General features: G+C 44.0%; 2 protein-coding genes across 3 annotated transcripts in view; one reads left to right on the top strand and one right to left on the bottom strand.

Annotated features, from left to right (window-relative positions):
* Positions 1-84: 84 nt before the first annotated feature.
* Elp2 (elongator complex protein 2) lies at positions 85-21013 on the bottom strand. The gene is made up of 20 exons (XM_089544437.1): positions 20996-21013; positions 19336-19571; positions 19184-19271; positions 19008-19078; positions 18775-18919; positions 18606-18692; positions 17227-17361; positions 14333-14485; positions 13180-13275; positions 11699-11799; positions 10609-10731; positions 9471-9629; positions 7931-8119; positions 6571-6718; positions 4639-4769; positions 3803-3980; positions 3171-3292; positions 2409-2548; positions 2249-2344; positions 85-274 (listed from the first exon to the last, which is right to left on the bottom strand). The coding sequence occupies exons 2-20, from the start codon at positions 19456-19458 to the stop codon at positions 139-141; spliced, it is 2421 nt and encodes an 806-aa protein (XP_089400563.1). The 5' UTR covers positions 19459-19571; positions 20996-21013; the 3' UTR covers positions 85-138.
* Positions 21014-21428: 415 nt separating this feature from the next.
* Positions 21429-22281, top strand: part of LOC149342172 (E3 ubiquitin-protein ligase HECW2-like) — a 48156-nt gene continuing 47303 nt past the window's right edge. For both annotated transcript variants that reach the window (XM_089544436.1, XM_089544434.1), the window contains exon 1: positions 21429-21530. The gene's annotated coding sequence lies outside the window, so the exon portion shown is untranslated. The remainder of the gene's footprint in view (positions 21531-22281) is intronic.

Here is a 22281-nt window from a genome sequence, read left to right as displayed (position 1 = left end):
GTATATAAGCATTTTATACCTTTTTCCAGCACGACTTGTTGTAAGCCCTGAGGCCAGCAGAAGGAACAGCCGCCTTTTCGTTCGAACAGATCATAGCAGTTTATTATAATTACAGCTGAAAGTCCTTTTGACTGGCCTTCAACAGCGATGTGGGATGTTGTAGACGCGCACCATGTGGTCATCACCACAGCTTGCCAGCTGAAAGGCATTCCCCGCACCACGATCCGATCTAGGGCAAAACTTTAACCTTTTCACTGACAAATGGTGCGCAAAGCTGATTGTTAGCAAGTCAAGGATTCTGCACCAATATTTTCAGCATAGGAAGACACAGAACTGTCATTAGGACAAATCCTATGCGATGCTGAACAAGGTTGGAACAACTGATCTGTTTCCTACAGCAACAGAGAAAAAACTGCCTAAAAATTATTTAACTCGAGCCGCTTCTGAAAGGCCTAGATGTATGCTTATCTTCTGGTCATCCACAAGTGCGGCAGTGATGCATAATGCAGAGTCTACTAGCTGAAAATTTCTTGATGACGAATCATTGAAGAAAGGAGTTTTACTTGACACATGTTTTGTGTTAATTTCAAATTTTCCCTAGCAAAGCAATACACGATGGATTTTGATGGCAAGCTTTAAGGTTTAATTTACAGAACCAGTAAATGAAGGAAAAATTTGTGCCATGAAATACTGGACATTGGAAGAAAGGTGTATTTTCCATGTAGCCACAATTTACATGCACATTAGCACCCTACAGTCACGTTCAGCTGATGCGAAGTGTTCGCACTAAGCATGGTACATGACTTTGAAGGTCCACTGTGAATAAATTAAGTGACAAATGACAACTAACATTTCCTTTTCTTGAGTCTGTACTGATGTTTGCATTTTTTTTTTTTGCCACCTGCTTGAAGTGGCCTCAATAAAAATGTATTCTTGCATCTCACAGGTGCATGTACCATGTGGCCTAGATTAAAATAGACTATGTGGATTTCCTTACCATGTGCCATAGTTGAAACTGAATTGAATTTAAAATTCAGCAGCTGGGTATCAAAGCACCAGCTACTGAGCAACTATAATGGCTGAAATTGTCCAGATGAAGCTTCATTTCCAGGTGCAGAAAAGTTGCATTATAGTATGTAGTACAAGTGAAAAAAATTGGAGGGCACGCTTATGCTGCGCCTTAACGGTATGACGCGATGTGTAATGAGTTAATTCCCATATACGCAGAAGGTCATTCCCAACTTTACATTCATAAACCCCTGGGAGTCCCCATACCGGTCCTGGTGCAGTGATGCAGCGGCTAAGGGATGCACCACTGCCCTGCGATGGCAGGTGCTTCCATCAGTGTGCCTTATGTGACCCACGCAGCTCTTCTCGAATGACCGATCATTACTTTAACTGCCGCCTGCCACAGTGGGCAGTTTGCTAACTATCGGGTGCACAGGCTGTGATGACACTGCAAGGTCATGTGACCTATATGGCCCACCTGCCTTCTGGGTTGCTCTCTGAGTCACGCTCGTGATTTTTCGCTCGCAACGCTTCTGCCACCGGATTTTCTGGGTAACGGGGCCTTTAAAGGGGTCCCAACAAAAATGCGATATGCCTAGGATGCTAAAGGACGCAGTGTCACAAAAATCTTCCAGCAAAAATTTTTTCGATGCATTTTGTGAAAGCTGAGCTATCTGTATATCTGTAGTCAAAATTTGAATTTCTGCGTCTTCTCGCCTTTCCCTCTCCTCTTGTCACTTTTTGCACTCTGAAATGTTGGTCCACCGGCCGCTGACGCACGTGGGAATTCCCCAGGGGGGCCGGAACCAACGCCTCCTAAACTGGTTTGGCATCGACGGCGCTGGCGCGGCGAACCAATGATGGCATTCCGCTGCCGACGTAAAGAGCGCTATATGACGTGATGCACGCGGATTCGGGCGAAAGCTCAGCACCGCTGGTCGCCATGAGACACGGAAGAGGGAGTTCTTAAAATTGTATTGTAAATTATCGGCTCGCTTTTGAGGTCTTCTATGCGGCATGAACTCTTGGTGGCCTATACTCTACATAATGCAAGCATTTTATAGCAAACTCCAACACCCTTTTCAGGGACCCTTTAACGCTATCGCGTTAATATACCGTTTTGTCTGTAAATACAGTTTCGTGGGTTAACAAGACAGCAGAATGGAAAATGCAATATTTGCGGGCTTTTTTTTTTTTTTGTTAGTGGATTACGTGCTGGCAAACTTTGGATAAAGGATACTTTTGCTGCAGTGTTTCACGGAGGGCCCAGCCGAGTTCCAAGTTCCATTCGTAGATGTGGATGATTCCTTTCTCGAGTCCTATGGCAACGAGGTACCTGGATTTGCAATGCACCAGACTGTTACATGATCCAAATCTCACGGTCTTGCATCTGTACCCACCTGTTGTTGCCACTGCAAATACCGGGTGCGAACGTGACGGCTGTGGCTGAGTCTTCCACAGTCAACTCTGCCTTGCTCTCAAAGGGCCCCAGACATGCTTCTGCAGCTTTGTCTGCTGCTCGCCATCCCCAGATCACAACCTGAGCATTGGTGTAAAGATAAAACGAGAAATGGCACACTCGCATTGGAAGATCAAAACCTCGGAACGATGGTCCTGTGCATACTGAGATTGTTTGGTCCCCTTCATTCAGAACACAGTGAAATAAATTAACCCAGATATTAATAACTCATTAAGTGGCAAAGAAAGTAATCCAACATTAAAACTACGGTCAGTGGTACAAATAGTGACAAGAATAGTCCACAAGCCAAATAGGTTTGCACGTAAATCCTAGTGCCAGTTCACTTGTAATTAACTTACAAACTATCTGTTATTCTGAATACTATGTTCATGTTACTGCACTCAATTGTTCTTGTAACTGCATTTGTAGCAATCTACAGCATGTCAGAAGTGGTGACTGCTGACAATTTTTAATCTTTGGCGCACAAAAATGAGAACAGAACCGGACAGAATGCAGCTGTACCCCTACCCACACAAAGCCCTGTGCAAAAGAGCTGTCTGCTAGTAAGTACTACATGCGGTACAGCCTTGTAGCAGTTCCTGCATTTGCTGAAAGTGCCTGCTCGTATCTTTCTCAGACTTTTTCTCCACCAACAATACTGTGGCCACATGCGGAGCTTGGGGCCATTATTATTAGAGATTACCTTTTTGTCTCTTGATGCAGTTGCAAAATACAGGCCATCATGGGACCAGGCACAGCTCCAAATAATCCTCTGGTGGATAGCAGCTTTCTTCTCGGCAGATGCTATTCTGTTGAACACATTCCCTGAACAAAAAGATTTAGGTTCAATAAATGCGTTTACTCTCTGACCATAGGATCGCATGCCCAGCATTGACATCGTATAGTATACAGATGCATGCACAAAAAGAATTACAAGCATTTGCTTTTTTTCGATTTAACTGATTGGGTGCATAAAAATGTGCCTAATGGTGGGCAGTAGCATAGAGGAAGGCTATCAACCTTGACCAAAGGATGGCATTTCGTGCTGTGAAAAACCTGTCGGACAATGTTTCTGGCATGTTTATGAAGTTCCACATTTGCAACACAAAGTGCTGACATTCAAAATATAATACAACTGTGTTCTATCCAAGGCAACAGCTGCCATATGTATTTGGTTGTATTAGTGATGAAAGTGCATTTCAAAACCAGTGTTTGCCTCCACTAGAGCTAACCATCTGAAGAGAGACAAAGCAAAAATCTTTTTTTTACTGAACTTTAGTATTCTCGCAATGGACATATAGTCCAGCAATTTAACAATGCATTTCATGGACTCACCATCAACGTCGATCTCATGTATGCACCAGGACCTGTCTCTTGAGACACTGAGAAGGTAACGGTCATCGGGAGAGAACTCCATTTGCGTGATGGTAAGGTTGTGGAATACGAGCTCCCCAACTTGCTTCCATGTAGCAGTGTCCCAGAGAAGTATAGCCGCATGCTGCTTCGTGCTTGCCTGGGCTCACCATCACAGTCATAAATAAGAGCAAAGAAGAAAATGTGACACATGAGGATGCTGACAACCTGCAGCAATGCTCAGCAGCGCATGCAGGTTAACCCTATAATGCCAAAGCAACAAAAACTCTGGGTAAAGGCTGTGAGCTTTCAGTATTTCGTCACTAATGGTTGCTCCAGCGCAAGAATGTAAGACATCGTCGATTTTTTTATAGAGAAAGCAATTTATAATTACTTCTGTGCAGGATCCAAGAATGCAAAACTCTGCCACAAATACTCGGGTGCACACACTAGATAACTAGCAAAATTCAAAGCTGTTTCATCAGTTGCCATAGTAGCAATACAAGCAGAGAAATTTTACAATGTTTTTTCCATTAAAGTCGGCTTTTGCAGTGAGCGATATTCCAAAGGCCTGTTGGGTCTTTGGCAGCTTGCGCTTTGACATTGCTTTAACAAAAGCACATGTTAGAAAGCCTGTTTCTACAATAATGTGAAGAACTAGTAAATATTTACAAACACAAATGAGATCTATTCACATTTTTACACTGTGTATCATATGTGATACACTGGGCATTGTAGTTTTGAGGCCTCACACAAGCACACCGACACTAAGCCATGACTTGGAAGCAGTGTTACAAGAAATACTGGAACTACTGTACCTTGCAGCCAGAGGCAATGAGTTTGCCACTATGGGAGCCTGCCAGTGCAAACAGCTCGTAGCCATGTCCGTACAGCTTCCTAACTTCGGTCCAAAGGGTGTTCTGCAGAAGGTCTTCCTCCGTGGGTGGCTCTGGGCGTAAGTGGGTGGGCAACAGCCATTAATGGCCTCTAGCATTTCACACTCCAAATAAAGAGAAGGAGATACACTGGCAAAGACACACCACTGCAACACAGTTTCTGAGACTTAAGCAGGCAACAAGCTACCACATCTCGATCGACAATATGACCCGCTGAAAGGAGACATCCAGCCATGTGTAAATATTATAATTCTAACCTGTAATATGGGTCATTCTGTAAACCAGCAACAGTGGATGGCTACATTCTTCAACATCCACAAGCCTAGCAAGAATCTGTGGGATCAGTTGTGTTTGTCTGTGTTGAAAAAAAATCTAAAGTAAACTTAGTCAAGAACTCATCCTGAAGCTTATTAATAAGGTGCCATGACATTCAACATTAATTAGTGCTCTGCATTAGTGGAGGCTGCAATGATGTAAAGTTTCTAGATCAATAAAATTTTTTTTTCTAAAAAGGCCATAGTCTGTTCTGCAAAATGCGCCGGCGAGGACTCTGAATACCCAACAAATGAAATTTTCATTCAAAATCCCAATAATTAGTGCTCTGAATACTACGAGACACTGTCCGTAACATGACAAGCAGTCTTTTGGTTTTCTTTGAGTCTGACAGACACACGTTACTTCGTCCCGATTCCCAGTAACAGGGGTTTTGCATCAGCAAATTCTTAACCTGCTCAAGGCAAACTGTACTAACAACTTACAGTGACAAAGCATTTACACCATTGAAGCTGCCAAACAAGTGTACAAGAGGGGAGTGAAATCAGACCAAACACATTTAAAGCGTGAATGCAGGAGCATACACACAGGCTTACTGTACTAACCAAGTTTACTGTGTTAATATGCACCAAAGTTTTACATGCAAACCTGTGGTGGCTCAGCAACTGTGGCATAATGCTTTTCAGTATAAGATTGTAAGCTTGATTCCAAGCCACTGTGGCCTCACTTTGGTGAATGCAAAAAAAAAATGCAGAAAATTTGATACGTTTTTTATGCATGCTGAATAACTCAAGTGACTGAAACTGAAAGGGTAGGGATACCAAATGTTTTATATATGTTCTTGCTTTGGAATAATAAAACATGGATCAGATGCAGCATTCAGCCGCACCCAGTAAATAATTCATAATTTTTTTTTTCCATCCAGTTTCAGTTTTGGTTTCGACAGCTTTGGGCTGAGGTCATGTGAGGCTCCAAAAAACAGAGACATAACTCTACCCATTCTCATGATGTCATTCCAAATGCTGAGGCAGGCTAGTGTAAGACCTGGAGTGAGTCAAAACAACAGAGCAGCAATTATACCGGAGGTTTTGTACACCTCTTGTGCCCTCAACCCTGGCTGTGACACGTTAGCTACAGTTCAGCTGTTTTAACCGAAACCACGCAAGATAAAAAATCTATTATAAATCATTCACCTGGTGCAAGTGAATGTCAATGGGTCCGTATTTACTAATACCTTCTGCACCATTAAATTTGCGATGGAAAATCTGGCGTCTCTATTTTCTCAATGTGGAACTATCCACTATAGCATCCGTTGCAAACCTCATGGAGCTTTGGGGACTAAACATTCTTTCTTTTGCACGTTTGAGCAATTTTGAGCTTTTACCTGAGCCTGAGCAGCCTTTACGCTAAGAGTGCAATTAGCATAAATGGCTTTTGAGAGGATGCTCATATTAGCTGGCTTTGGTTTTCCTGGGGCAAAAGTTTTTTTACAATACACCAGACAGATAAGCAGGCACTTCTCAGCAAAAGACAGGAATACAGAGTGTCAAATGCATGCCGTAATGAGATAGGATCAGGCACCTGTCAGGACAACAGGAGTGAAGTAAAACTCGGGGAACTGGTTTTTCGGATGCCGCTCCTCATCACTAACGCTACGAGTCAGGTCGTTCTCATAGACAGCCTTGTTGGACAGGCCTAGGGAAGGCACGCTGGCACCTTCAGCCAGTTCCTGAGGGAAGAAAAAAAAAAGGCTCGTTTTGAACGGCAGCATTGCACACAAGCCTGGGGCATTTCGTGCACCAACAGTATAGGATGCAAGCACATTCCAGTGGCCATAATGTCTGCCTTTGAGAGTGACACCATTGAAACAAACAACACTATATATGGAACATGGGGCCAAGATCTGACAGCACTGATGCGCTACTCAGAGACAGCTGGGAGAAATAGCAACAATACTTTCATGAAGGGCACAGTGCCATCTTGGAAACACACTGCTTCTTGCCTGGGTCTCAGCTGCACCCAAACCACAATTACGGGTAGTGCTGACATCATACCTGTATACGACAAGCAACGATGGGCACCTCACACTACAGCATACATAAGTCACTACAAAGGATTGACAATGGTGAACTGATTTTTGACGGCGGAAATGCAACTTGGACAAAGAGTGCCATGGCTAACGTGTTTGGTGTGCTCGAGGTGATCTTTTTGTCCAAGCATTTCACTTCAGAGAAGTCAAGCACCATGCGATAACGCAGCAAGTAGGCTGACACGCCCACATGTGTATCTGGCACGACCATCTCTGAGCGTGAACCGTGTGACGTCACCTATCAGTATATATGCACGCCTGCTTGGAATAAAGCGATCCCATTTCCCTGGCATGTCTTGGTCCTGATGTTATAACACACCAAGCCAGGGGAAAGCTTGGCTCATCAGAAAACTGATGGGGCCCAACGGCACTGGGGAATGAGGCCCCCCATCTCCCTCACATGGCTCAAGCTACTATGGCATTGCTTCAGCACTACTACTACTACTACTACTACTACTACTACTACTACTACTACTACTACTACTACTACTACTAAAAATTACAAGCAGAAAGGGGCGAGATGGTCACCACAAGTGACATCTGAAGTGAAAACTCAGAGGGGCGAGAAAATGCCCCCCCAAAAAAGTGAAACAAAGCACAAATCAGCAGTCACTACGTTTGAGCTAAGAATGGGCACTGGATGTCCCAGCATACACTATTCAAACTATTCAAAAATACTTGATCCAACTTGCAACCAATTTTATTATTTGCATTTGCTTCACAACCAAAAATCTGACACTAGCACGCCCCTAGCATCTGATAAAATAAACACTATTCACTGAAGAATCACTGAAAATTCTAGGTTCACTTACAAATATCGGGAGTGAAATGTTGAGCAGAGGGCATGCTCACCTTAATGCCAGAGTGCAGCAGAAGATCGATACCACACAGTCGCTCAAAGTTGTCAACGAAATTCCGGGTTCCCTCAAATGCACGCAGCACTTTTTCCTCAGCACCTGAGACAAACTGGAGCCTTCCTGTTGATGCAATACATCCAAGATCATGGCCATGCACCTGTGGCCTGGCAATTTCCTTCCAGGACTGGAAATAAAAAATGAAAGGACACCATCTTTGCCATCTGTTAAATAAAGCTACAATAATTTTTCGGACACATCAGCATGTTTCCACTGCCATTTAAAGATGAAAGGTACACAGGGTCATTGCGTATCTTTTTTTCACAACATTCTTGCAGCCACTTTTCAGCTGCAGCACATTGGGTGCAATGTTGCTGCAGTACCTACAGATGACAAAGCATGCAAAGTGTATCACACTGGAAGTGGGGACTCTAGTCTTCTACTCCAGTCTAGTAGAACTCTAGCAGAGGAGGAAGGTGCTACATGCTAATAGCAAGAAACTCAGGTCTTCAGTGTGCTTACATTCATGGCTCTAGTGTGCGTGCTGCATATTTGCCACATACACAATTATACTTCTCAAAAATGTTCCTCCACATCAAACGCGAATCTGTGCAAAGGGTTCCCTCCCTTCACCCATGGTGAAAAATTTTTCATCGAATTTAGTTTTACTATAAACAAAGTTCATTAAATGCATTGTGAAATAAGATCCCCATTAACACACCACCCCACCCAGAAATATTTCCAGGTTCACATTAATCACTAGTTAGGAAATAAATCCTGCAGATCACTTGTGCATAAGAGAACACTTCTACCAAAACGTTGCTGATGCTGCTGCTTAGCTTTAAATTGATTAAAAACAGCTGTCACTTGAATGAAAGAAACAGTCACTGAGTGAGCCCTACGGACAGTACCATATCGAACATTTTCCTCATACCTCTTTCTTTCCTCCCCCACCAGATGGCAGCACAAGTTCACTCAGCCAACGGGGTTTTTCCTGCTGCTGCAGCAAGCTTATCAGAGTTTTTCTTTGACTATAACATCATCAAGGCCAGTTTCAGAAAAACGACCCTTGCTTGCAATTGCAAGAAAAGACCGGTGCATGAGAAGTCAGCAGTTGCCAATAAATTGTTTAACTTGCATTTATGACAAAAGTGTAAATCACAGCAGGTATGCGACATGAACTCCATTGTAAAAATCTGCATAACTGTTCTAAGCAACAGCTGCACAGAGTGCATCGTGTTTGAATAAGAGTGCAAAGTAAATTTTAAAAAAGCATGCACTCCACGAGAAGTTGTGATCAATGTTTAAGCACAAAGAAAAGATTCCTCAACAAGGTTCAGTCTAGCACCTTGCGTGCCGGCCATTACGAATACTTTAACCACCACTAATGCAGAAATGATTTGCTGGATATATAAAAAGCTTAAAAGCTTGGCTACTAATCTCTGCACAAGTCTACTGCACCAAATGCATGCACATTGCAAGCCTACACAGAAATTGAAAAACCTTCGAAACCACAGAAAAATAAAACTTGAGCTCACTGTGCCTGCAGGGGTGACCCAAGGGGCGTGCAGCCGGGTTGTCTGATCGGAACTGCAACTCAACAAATACTCTCCGCCAGGAGCCCAAGCAATGTCTCCCACTTTGTCAAAGTGACCACCCAGAGACACGCTCGTCCGCCACAGGTTGTCGCCACTGCCCTGGCAGGGAAAAACGAAATTAAAACAACTGCACTGAAATAACGGCTGTAGCTCGGTTGGCTTTGAAAGAGTAGAAGACTAACTAGAATTGAATGCATTACACTGCAAAAAAGGTTACAGAAATTATAAAAAATAACAAAGAGGGGAAAAAAAAAACCTTTAGCCATTGATACACACGGCCCAAGCACATCACAAAACTGCTTGTGTGATTCAACTAATCCTAACTTATTCCACAGGACCATGAGAAAAGTTCTGAGTAACAGGTAAGTGCCAGACAGACATAGTTTATCTCAAATTCAAATTTATTTAGCATCAACAATGATGATACAGAACTCGTGATGCAACGGGGTGCTAGCAAAAAGCCTGCAACGGCTTGACAAAGGCTAGCACCCCGTTCACAGAGCAATACAGCAGTGGACAAAAAGTGATAGCGATATAAAGAAAAGCAATATATATATGGCGACGGCTTTACATAGTCATAAAAACACGTTAAGTGATAGGGCTAACATTGCGGGTTCATAATTGTAAGTGTTAATGTCTTGAGTAATTACACATACATGATTGATAGATCACTTGGAGGCGTTATCAGAAGAGTTAAGAGCGTGTGGTAGTGTGTACATCAGCATTTGGCGGCCATAGTTAGTACGGGTGTGAGGAATCTTCCATGTCTGACTGCTTCGTGTGCTATATGCTTTCGCAAATGGAGACAGGGTCGCAAGGTTTTCAAGGAAAGGGTCATTATTTATGCGACCAACTGTCATGAACCTGCTGCATGTAAAAGTAAAGTAGGCGAATCAGAGTGCAATAAGTGTGGCATAGTAAATGAGACACACCAGGGCACAAAACTCCAAGTTGAGAAAGAAACAAGTACACTACAAGCTGTTTGAATCTGCTCCTAAAAACGGTGGTCAGCTTGGCAGGTACTACTTCAATGAGACGTTTAGCAACGTAATAAACATCCTGAAAACAAGCAGCCTACCTCTTGCCTCCTCCACATGTGAAATGAGCCATGGAAGCCCTGACCCAGAATGCTCTTCCCATCGGGACCAAACACTGCCCCCAGGAAGCCCAAGGTGTTGCCTCCTATGTCACCAAACCGAGCCTGCAGAGAAAAAGGAAATAAAGAATTATGGGACACCACAAGAGTCTGCTGGGACAAAGATTCAACACGAAACCTAATCTTTGTTGCAAGTCTATAAGGAGGAGTTCCGCTACTTGCCTGGCTCTTAGGACTTTCATAAATTTCATTCTTAGCAAATGTAGTCCATTTTGTATTTAAGGAAAAACGAAGGCATTAAAAACTTTTTTTATTTGTAAACATATCTTGCTGAAACTTAGCATTTAGGTACATCACAGAATGCTGACTTCAAATATGCATTTAGATTTTAAATGTCTTGCCTGGAAGGAAATACATGGCAAAATAACTTATCCTATTTAAGTCATTTCTTACGGGCTTCTATGGTAATTTATCAGTTTAAAAAAGCTTTTTTTAAGGATATGCAAACAATTTCAAAGGCCCACAGCACACCCTGAAGCTAAAAAAACGCCTATAAAGTCATTCTGTTGATCATATTAAATAACCAAATTGGAGAGCAAAAAACAATTTGACAGTGATTAGTCCACACTTTACCTATTTTCTAATCTTTCATACTTAAGGGCAAAAAGGAAACCTTTATGACGTGCGACAGACCTTTGGAAATGTCCACATATTCTTAAAAAGCTTTTCTAGACTGAGAAATTATCATAAAGGCCCATCAAGAAATTACCTAATCAATATGTTATTTTGCCATATATTTCCTTCTATGTGAAATATCTGAGCACTAAATTCATATCTGAAATCAGCACTCTGTGATATACCTGCATGCTATCTTTCAGCAAGACGTGTATAAAAAACAAGTTCTGAAGACCCTCCTCCCCCTTCAACTTTCAAAGACATTAACAAAGGCAGCACATAACTGATGATGGTGATTATGATCACATAAAGCATCTACTACACTTTTTCCCCGTGACCTTTGCAAAATGCATCAGTGAAGTTTCAATTTAAATGCTGTTGTTGCGCAAAGACTCACCTTGTCAAGCCAAAGCCCTGATAAAGTGTCCGGTTCCCACACGACCACAGTTTTGTCCATGGATGCTGAGAGAAGGGTGTGTAGCTCACAGCCATCTTCACCTGGAGTCAGCCACAACATATGACAAGCCTGTTACAATAGCAAGCCCAGACATGCATATTTACAAATGTGTATTTTTCTGTATACCGACTACCACTTGGAACTGCCAGTCACTCGTAAAGTAGGCACGGAGTAAGCCATCCTGCGCCTTCTTAAAAACTAAATCATCTTCTTAACTTGGCTGGCGTCAACTCCCGCAGTGCCATTAGAGGGAAGATGCAGGTTAACACACTGCAACCTTGTCAATTCACAACTTTACCACGTTTTATTCAATACCTGCTGAAGTTGGGCCCTTCCAAAAAGAAATTTTCAATGGCAAAACAGTCTTCTGACCTTTCTGTTCTAACAGGACAACACAGATCACCAACACAAGACCAGTAAGCAGCTTCTTTGTGCTGGTTCTGGTAGCCCTAATTCTGAACTGTGCACCTATTTTGTGATAAAACTTCAAGCTATGAGACCACACCCATCGCCTCAGGAAAAGAACTTATGGTATGATCATTATAATCCCAGTATCCTGTTCACAAGCTTAACGCTTCTTGGACATTTTGTAAAGAAACAGATGCTCAGTAAACTAAACCTGCTATGAAATGCAAACAGGCCAGCTTCTAAGCCAGCTTCTAAAACTCCAACACAAAAGAAACGTGGCTCACACAGCCAAGTAAAAAAAAAAGCATGTTGTGGCTACAATTTTTTTCTCAGTCATGAATGGCTACATGTATGACTTTACAAAAGAGGGTTTATCATCATGATTATTAATGAAAATACATGCAAAAAAAAATATGAAACCGAAGACACTAGAAATATGCCTCACAGGTTCACAATCCTTTTCCTGTCCCACATCAGGTAGCTTGCTTCCAATAAGCCGAACCAAGACATTTTCCTTGCAATGAACCAGACAGACTTTCTAGCACTAAGACTCCCACTCGTTGATTTTGCCACTGCCTGTCTGGTTAACCTGCAAACCTGCAACCTGCTCACCGTGGCAGGTGGCAGTTTAGTTAATGATTGGTTGCGAGGGGGTTGCTCCGGAAGAGAAGCCTGGGTCTGACAAGCCCCACCAGTGGCAGCAGCTGCCATTGCACAGCAGTGGCGCATCGCTTCACCACTGCACCACTGCATCACGTGTGGAGTGAGGACTCCCAGTGATCTATGAATGTAAAGAGGATGACCAATTACACATATGTGGGCATTAACCCATTAACGTTATCACGTCGTAACCCTGCGGCAGAGCTTAAGTCTGATTTCACCAATCTTTGTCTAAAGCCTGCTTTACCTTGAAAACTGAGCCTCGAACCGAAACCGAACTGAAACCAAAGTGCTAGCATACCTAATTTGCATTTGGCTTAACCATGCCAAATCATCCTTCATTTTTTTCTTACCTTGAGACGTCACAGGGCACCAGCTTATGCTGTAGACCCAGCCCTCGTGACCAGAGAGAACTGTCTCCAAGCCAACAGCAAAGGTTTGTGCACTTCCTGTAAAATAGGACCCGCACAAAGGGAAGCAACAATCAGTGGTGGTCAACCAGCAGGTGTTGGTAAATGCAGCTGGTAATGAGTGCAGATGTACAGTCAGGCCGGAATGAAACGCGAACAGAGCATGTCAAGAAAACAAAATATTTTACCTGCCTACTTTCAGCTGAAGTGTACAACTAGCCTGATTCATGTGTCTGGATAAAGGGCCTACTGAAATGCATAATCGAAAATAGGTTGTAAAGGAATATCTCGCTGCAAAGCAGAAATGTATGACATATGCGTGTTCGCGTTTCATTCCGGCCTGACTGTGCACCTGCTGCACAGTGACAGGACCAAACAGCGAAAGCAATCCACAAGTTCAATGGCAGCACAGACTAAGTGTATCAAAGGACTGCAGTTTTGTCAAGTACAGGAAGCGAGGCACAGTAAAAGCAGAACGGAAAAGAAAAATACAGGCCTCAGTAACTACACGAAAAAGCATGCAATAACCTAGCATGATCAGATGCCTTTCACTTTCCTCAGATCACTGAGTTAGAAACTTCATTCTGCATTACTTTCCAATACTTATATTTGTGGGGATTGTGCTGGCCGTAGCCCGTGGCGATGCGTGACGAGCCATCGACATGCAGCCTGTGTCATCTGGATGAGCTCCACACATCCCCCATCCTCTCTTGTGTTGTGTCGCATGAAACATAACCCTTTGGTTGGCTGTGTAGCCCGTGATCGCCCTTAACTGTACCGTCACGCATGTGTAGTCCTTGCTGTGCGCACGCGGCAGCATGGGCCCGCTTTCGGGCGCTGCAGCTGGGCTATGGGTTGTACTGAGGTCTCAGGATTAGTGCGGTGTTCTGTAATGCAGCTCACTGTGTAATAACCACTTTTGCTCTCAAATAGCTGTTACTTACTTCCTTCGGAGTGAGAGCGCAGGCACACGGTGAATGCTGGCTGCACCTTCAGCTGGCTCTGGCCCGAACCCGCGTTATGCAGGCGAACTGACACTTAACAACGTCACTGGTAACACAACTCCTATATAAACAATATCCAATGAACAACTCACCATCAACTGTAGCAGTGAAGGTAGCCTCCTGAAGCTTGATCTCATCAGTTATGCTGTCACCAGTAACAGACTCATTCTCACTGTTTGGCAATATCTTCCAAATTCGTATCACAGAGTCTTGACTACACGAAGCAATAAAAATGCTGTTGTCAGCTGGAAGAAAATGATAAAAGTGTTATACAAACCAGAAAAGACAACATTTCGTGCAGTGAATCTTGTTTCAACATGCCAGATGTAAAAAAAAAAGAAAAAACAAAAGTAACTATTCTATCTTGATAAACTATCACGTTTAAATAAATCAGTGGTATGAGAATTTTTTATAATTTAGTGCTATCAGGCAAAGTAGAAAGCCACTCGGTTGAGCTAGCTTGATCAACTGGCAGCGAACCAATCAGCTCAGATCTCAGCCTTTGTGTGGAATATTATGACATATTGTTTTTCTCCACACCATTTCCATGTGCTTGTGTTCTATTCAGCTACAGAAGAATAGCAAGCAAAAGAAAAATCACAATGTAACGAGAAAATTTAAATGAATGAGAGCATTTTTCATGTTTTCTGATGTCAGGCCATATCTGACTACAGTGACCACAGTTAATCATTTTGCTAACACAGGTGAGTCGTAGTTACAATTGTGCCAGATTGTACTAATATAGTCAGCGACATGCTCAGCTTGTCATGGTTTTACGTGCCCTTTACAGAGAGCTTGTGGTGAGTAGGACGTGTCATGCTGCCTTTATTAAAAAACTTGACAATGATGATGGTAGGTGCTTCTTGTTTTCTGAAATTTTAGTTGCTTTTCAGTTCATCTTGGCTATAGTGTGGCCTTGGCTTTAAGAAAGGTGGCTGCCTGCCTGCCATATGTGAAAAATAATGTGTAAAAATGAAAGTTTTCAACTTCTCCCTTGTTGGAACGGTGTGGTCAGGAGCTCTTTTCAGAAACCAGTAAAGTATAATTGTTTCAAGCCAAAGCTCCAGTCAATACGGACGGCACTGTGAAGCGATCTTTAACTCTCTTCTTTATGATTCCTGTGAAGCAGCCAGTTATATAGATGTCAGGAACCTGTTACAACACGCAAAAACTCTAACGACCATTGTACCATTATGTAATCTTAACCAATAAAGAAGCCACCGTGGTGGCACAGTGGTTATGGCGCTTGGCTGCTGACCCGAAAGATGCGGATTCGATCCCGGCCGCGGCGGTCGAATTTCGATGGAGGCAAAATTCTAGAGGCCCGTGTGGTGTGCGATGTCAGTGCATGTTAAAGAACCCCAGGTGGTCGAAATTTCCGGAGCCCTTCACTACGGCGTCCCTCATAGCCTAAGTCGCTTTGGGACGTTAAACCCCAATAAACCATAAACTATAAACAATAAAGAAAGTTCACTAGTCTGAAGAAATGCTTTCTTTAGTTGTAGGAAAGAATTCTCTCCGAGCTGTAGAAATACAGTGCGGCCATAATCAGCACACTCTGGTAATTTCTGGCAGCAGGAGACAGGTTAAGTATTTCATAAAGCCTATTTTACATCTCATGTTTGCAAAAATGATATACTGGATGTTTCATCTACGATGTTCAGCAATTTTGAACAGTAGGCTTGTTGAGTTAGAAAAGCATTTTTTTCAGCACAGCACTGTCAGTGGTGTAGCGCATCGGAATACAGATAAGATGTGCTGACTAGTAGGCTGGGTAACTAATATTGAGTTGTTAACTTTTAAGCTATTACTGTTAGTCGCCTTCTTTATTGAGAGGCGTGTAGCCTGCTGGAAATAATATCCATATCAATTTTCAGAATTTCAAAAATGCATTTACCCTCGGCACTGTGGGCTACCAAATTTTGGCTATTTTAACGAGATACGTGCACTAGAGAGGTTGCTTTGCCTGCAAGCTTCTCGAAAGCGGGCGTGATGTAGCCAGAGTTTGTTGGGCCACAGCACCGAGGGTAACTGCGTTTTCAAAATTCTAAAAACTGATACGTATGCATATGGCTTACAGTGGGCCACAAGCCTCTCAATAAATAAGAAGACTAAAAGTAATAGTCAAAAGTTAATTACTCAACATTAGTTAGCCAGCCTGCTAGCCAGCACATCTTAGCTGTATTTTGATGCGTTTCACCGCTGACAATATTATGAAGAAAAACGGCTCTTCCAACTCAAAAAGGGTATTCTTAAAATATGCAGAACATCTTAGGTAAAACACCCAATATACAAACTACAACAGGTACTTAAGAAAGTGCAGTTTAACTAGGTCACTTGACAGAGGCGTGAACATGAGATGCCTTAAAGTTGGCAGCTCACAACTAGCTGTCACTAGGCACAGAAATCTTACAGTGACTAGCTTAGTACCATGTGGCAAAATTAATGGATATTTATGTGCCATAGCTACACCTCAGCTATTGTGAAGCATGCTGGAAAGGATGTTGCGGACTGATTATGGCCACATGGGGTTCTGCAATCTGTACCACAATCTCGGTACTGTGCTTCCATCACAATGCTGTCACCACTAATAGGCATATGGCTCGTGAACTCTTGCACAGCAGTTGAATACAACAGCCACAGAAGCCAGCATTACAAGCATTTCCGTCTGGTATAATACAAACATACTTTGTATGTTACACTCAACACTATTTGTGCAGAACTATCACGGGCCCCACCATGTGTATTCCTTTGTTGCCCAAGCATCTAATGCATTTAGATATTGCTATGTAGTCCAACACTTTGTTCTCTTCAGTCAAAACCTTTTTCATTGTAAAGTCAACTCCTTGGAAGATATCATTTTCGAGTTCTGCAGGAAACTTCACTTCCATTTTATTATGTTTTCTTCCTGAAGTGTTGCAAATGTTGACTGCACACATTACACATTTAGCAGTATTTGTGAAATGAGAATAAATATGTCTTTTACCACATGTCTCAAAGGCAATGCCGCGAACCCAGTCCTCATGGCCATGTAGAGTATGACACTTGAGGAAGCCCGATGTTGAATCTCTGTAGTAGCAGTGGATCATCATGTCATTCCCTCCATAAGCCAGCAACGGAACTGAAAGAAGAAAACAGTGTAGTGGTGAAGTATTGACAAAAACTTCAAGTTAAATACAAGTACCATCAAGCAACACCAATTTATTTACTTTGGAAAGAGGTCTCTTGCTCACAGCAATAGAAATTCAGAGAAAACATTAATACCACTATACATGCATTGCACATGATGTCATGAGTGCCATGAATGAGTGCAGAGCACAGCTTCTGTAGTGCAGGCCAAAGCAGGTGGCAATAAGCAGATTGGAAAAACACACAGGTTTTTCCCCACACTTCTGGTCTCAAACATAAAGGCTGCTATGATGTTAATGCAACCTATTTATAAACAAAACTTGCATGTAACTAATAAAAATATGCAACCTATTTATAAACAAAACTTGCATGTAACCAATAAAAATTAGTGTCAGTGTGAAAACTCAGCTGCACATTATTTTATTAAATACAGGTCTCTCAAAAGCTTGAGTACAAAATAGCCAGCTAAATGCTGTTTGAGATAAGTTTTCATAACTGAAGTTCGTGCACCACTTGTGTAACATGAGTACTTTTTGAGTACCCCATGAATGACTGTCATAAGAACTACTCTGTCACAGGCTTTTTATTTTGTTTCATACATTGCCTTTTCCCTGAACTCATGTAAAGGTGACACTTAGGCGCACCCATGTAACATGGCCTGCTTGTTTCGCAGCATGTAGCTTGTAAATGCTGTATACCCTGTAATGAACATTAGAGCAAAATAATGATAAATAAGATGTTCAAAATGGTTGTACGGCAAATGTATGGTGCGCAGTTCAAATTTTGGTGACCATGCAAGCCACTCTCCTAGGTACCAAGTTTTAAGAGATCAATCTTTGTTCTGTTTGGGTTACACTTCCTCACAGCAATGTTGGGAATTTTCCATGGTGGATTACAACAACATGATATGGAGCTACCGGCTATTTTCATATATCTAACAACTCCATGGAGTCACGAGATTTACATTCCCATTTCACACAGATTGTGGCAGCTGTGAGTTTGCATCTGCAAAGCACACCGCTGGAAAAGTAAGTTTTTGACCAAGATAACAGTTACATTCTCCTTCTCTATCTCACGCAGAGGTCCAACCCCCCTTCCGCACACACAAGCAGTTACTTTAGGACCAAATCTCAGTACTAAAAAATTTCACAATCATTCCTTAGTATGAAAACTACTATACTGCTTTGTGTGAAATGCCATAAAACACTGAAAAATGATGAAAAGTTAAATACATACCAGAAGAAGATGGCAAGAAACACATCCTGACATCCATTGCAAAGTTTCCTTTCAAGTTGATCTCTTGCACACATCTGGTCGTGAATCCTGCACACATATATATTGTTTATCTGAAGCAAACTTCTCAGGGACTGTTGCGGTGTTATTCGTCGCACAACAAAATTAGTACCTGCGTCTACCTCCCATATCCTGATGAAGAAGTCCCCACCAGCGCTAGCTACGATCATCGAGGCATCTGCTGCGGGCAGCGTGTACAAAGCATCTGCAGTCGTCACAGCGCTCTCATGTCCGACAAGCTTTGCACCTGGAACGAACTTTTAGACAGAATTCACTCCGTTATTAAGTTGACTGTCCCTTCGGCGCTGCCCAAACTTTTGGGATCTCGTTCTACTAGACACTTACGCGATCGCCTTCCTTGGTCCATATAGTCACTGTTTTATCGACAGATGTGCTGAGCAAGGTCGTTTCCGCACCTGTGAAAGATGTTTCAATTAGGAGAACGAAGGTCAAACGATTACCGCTGCCTGGACACAATGATCGGATGATGGCGTTTCAAGGAGGGACGTGACAAAACTCACTGTTTTTTCTGCGGACCCATCGAACACAGTTGACCCTGGCGCTGTGGTTGACAAGCGTGTGAATTACAGCACCAGAACCGCCGTTCGCCTGCGCAAATAGGTAATTCCAGCTTCTACAAACACCACTGCTACCATACAAATGCATGAAATACCTCAGGATCATACAAGACGACAGCATTGCAGGCTCCATAAGCTATGACGTTGTTCTGGCCCCAGTCCAGTGCCTGGGGGCTGCGATTGCAGGCGGAACTCGTGTATTCTACGCTCACAGCCATTTAAAATTAACGTGGCTGACACTCAAAACAAGACAACCGCATGGCCTGCACACAAAACACGTGCACAGCGCGCGCACACTCCAAACAGAAACCGCGCTCGGTTCCTCGCTCGCCATGGAGGATGAAAAAAACTAGGAGAGAGTGCGCTCAGCCTCTGCAAGCCATCCTCCTCTGACTCCGCTGCCGAGGGACTTTTGCGCACTGACTCTTGGGAAATAGGCCCTCCTCCACAGTTACTAGACTGCCAACCAGCGGTGCTTTTTAGTGAACGTCCGTGCTCCGATGTAGCGCAGAAGCGCAGCGCCTGTGTTGCAGCTTTGGCGGAATGCGTACCGAGCTCGAGGTTGTCTGAAGGCTCCGCGTCTCAACACTTCTGTTGATTACACTCTTGAGTTTTTGGGAGCACTGCAGAAAACTGGAGGTAAACTTTTCATCAAAGGGTGCGGCCGCGACCTCGTCACTGTTCAACTGTGTTTCATATAGAGAATAGAGAGCAATTCCTCTCGTCGTTATACACACATACGGAGCGTTTATTTCAGCGCATGCTATAAGCGCAGAACTCGAGAGTAGGCGAAGAAAACGAGCCTCTAAAAAAGGGTGCAGTGGCTTCCAGAGCGCTCACGGCGGACGGTAACGAGCGCTCCGGCGCGCTGCGCAAGATTCTATTTCTCGCGCAGGCGGACTTCGGCCCGCCCATGCGCCCTCCGTTCTCCGCTAATCTCGAGGCACAAGTCGCGCCGAATACGCTCGCGCACATACGCGGTTCCGACGTGAAAGGCGGCAGTGAAGCATTTCTCTCTCTGGCTGTCGAGAGAGAGTGCCGGCGGCTTTACGTCTGCCCATGCGCGGGGTCTCCCGGCCACTGCGCACAATCACTTACAAAAAGAAGTAAACTGTATGTACTACATAGCCGCGCGCACGTAGCGTCCTGTCGCGGACTAATCGCGCGCTCGGCACACTGCACTAGCGGCCGGGGTGGGGCGCCCGGCCGCGTATACCGTACGAGGTAGCACCAACGGCGCGTTCGTGTCACGCGTGCACAACCTGGCAAAGAGCAAGCGGGAAGTCAAGTCCGCCTGCTTGATGAACGCACAGAGGCTCACCATTGTTCTGTCACAGATGCGCGCACTGCCGCGCGCCCACAGGAGCGCTTCGAGACCGTCCGGGGAGATACCCAGCGCCCTGTAGGCCGCGAGCATTTCGCGACGCGGCACTGCAGAAGCGGCACAGCGAAGGAGCATGTGCTCCAATATCTCCACTGTGCCGCAGTGAGCGCACGCGTGGGGATGGTGGCCGCTGCGGCGAGCGAGCAGTTTGTGCTCACCACGGAGCCGTCAGTGAACACAAGCAGATGGTCGCGCAGTTGCTCGTAGAACGAGAGAGCGAAACCGAAACCGAAATCCGGCTAAGAGCTACCGCTGCCTTGTCACGTGAGGGCCATTTTCCCATGATGCTTTCCACTATATTTTTTATGACTAGGCTTCAAGATTGTGACGTCATGCTCCCTCCTAGTTTTTTCTTCCTCCATGTCGCTCGCTTACAGAGAAACCTGCTGATCAGTTGCATTTTCCTGGTGCGACTCCAGAGCCCTCACGTGTGATGCAGTGCGCGCCGTGTCGCGATGAGAAGAAACCTTCCAGGAAAAGTAAAAGTCTAAAAATCACTCGCTTTCTTGCGTCAATGAAACTAACAGTAATCGGAGTACAAATGCATAACTATTACTCCGCTACTCGTCGTTTGGTTTTGGACGGTGCTTTGAATGTGTTTACGTCCTTAATACACTTCTTTCAAAATCTTTCGTTGCTTGTGCTGCTTGCGCGCTAATGCTTGCCACAAATTTAAATCAATTTTACACGGAATGCTTATTTGTCCTATTACTGTTCACACTTAACACAAAGTTTCTAATGCATTCTCGCGGGCACGCTCACGGCGCTCACAGGTTTTGCTTGGTGTTTCGATCAGTTCCGCCAGGCGGGCGTAACAAGATGGTGGGCATGTAACGCGAGTGGTGCTCGGTGCAGAGAATTTGTTATGATTGTGATCCAAGTCTCGTGTTAGGATTCTCGTGCAAGGTAAGGATCTGCATGTTGTTTGTATGAGTTGAACGCTGGCTGTAGTTCCGTCGTTTTCTTTGGGGCGATGGGTATTAAACGCTTACTGTGATGAAATATTGCCAGCTTCCTATCGACTAAGCCTAACGTTTTGTACCAATTTCCATCTCTCCCTGGCCTTATTTAACTTGTCGGTTGTCGTATTGTACAGAAAACGATGCGCACGCCATCCGAAAGCCACCAAGTGCAGTCGGAGACAGCTGAACCATGCTGACTGCTCCGAGCGCTTTCCCTTTCGTGTGATACCAGCTTGTCAGTAGTAAGCGCTTGCATCCTAGCCCACCCGACCTGCGAAAGCTGCCGAAATTCCTCGGGTCTGAAGTTCGTGAGCGTTCTCAAGTGCTGGTTCCTCGCGCGCTTTCCACCTGTATTCGTCTGGCTACCAAATATTTCTCTTGCTGCGCCGAAGCCCGGGTTTGTTGCTACACATATCCGTGCGTAACTCGTTCGTGTTCTTCGCAAATGCCTCCGTCGAAAGTTTAGTGCGCTCGTAATCTGCGAATTTTGACAGTTTTGACTTTCCTTCTGCATTGTGTTATTCACGCGCTACGGGACCACTTATGTAAGTACAGGAGCACCTTAATGCAAGGCAAGGATGCCGCGTTAGCTCTGATCAGACTGTACTCTTTTTCATACCCTGTCCCACACCCATAACCGAGCGTAAGCAGGCTGCAGAATATTCTCGGTGTAGCGAAATGTCAGGCGTTTGAGT

The sequence above is a fragment of the Amblyomma mixtum genome, chromosome 5 (assembly GCF_055824585.1).
Source record: "Amblyomma mixtum isolate Tamu chromosome 5, ASM5582458v1, whole genome shotgun sequence".
NCBI classification, from domain to species: domain Eukaryota; kingdom Metazoa; phylum Arthropoda; class Arachnida; order Ixodida; family Ixodidae; genus Amblyomma; species Amblyomma mixtum.
The sequence above is the reverse complement of the archived record's forward strand: the minus strand, read 5'-3'. Positions and strand labels throughout refer to the sequence as shown.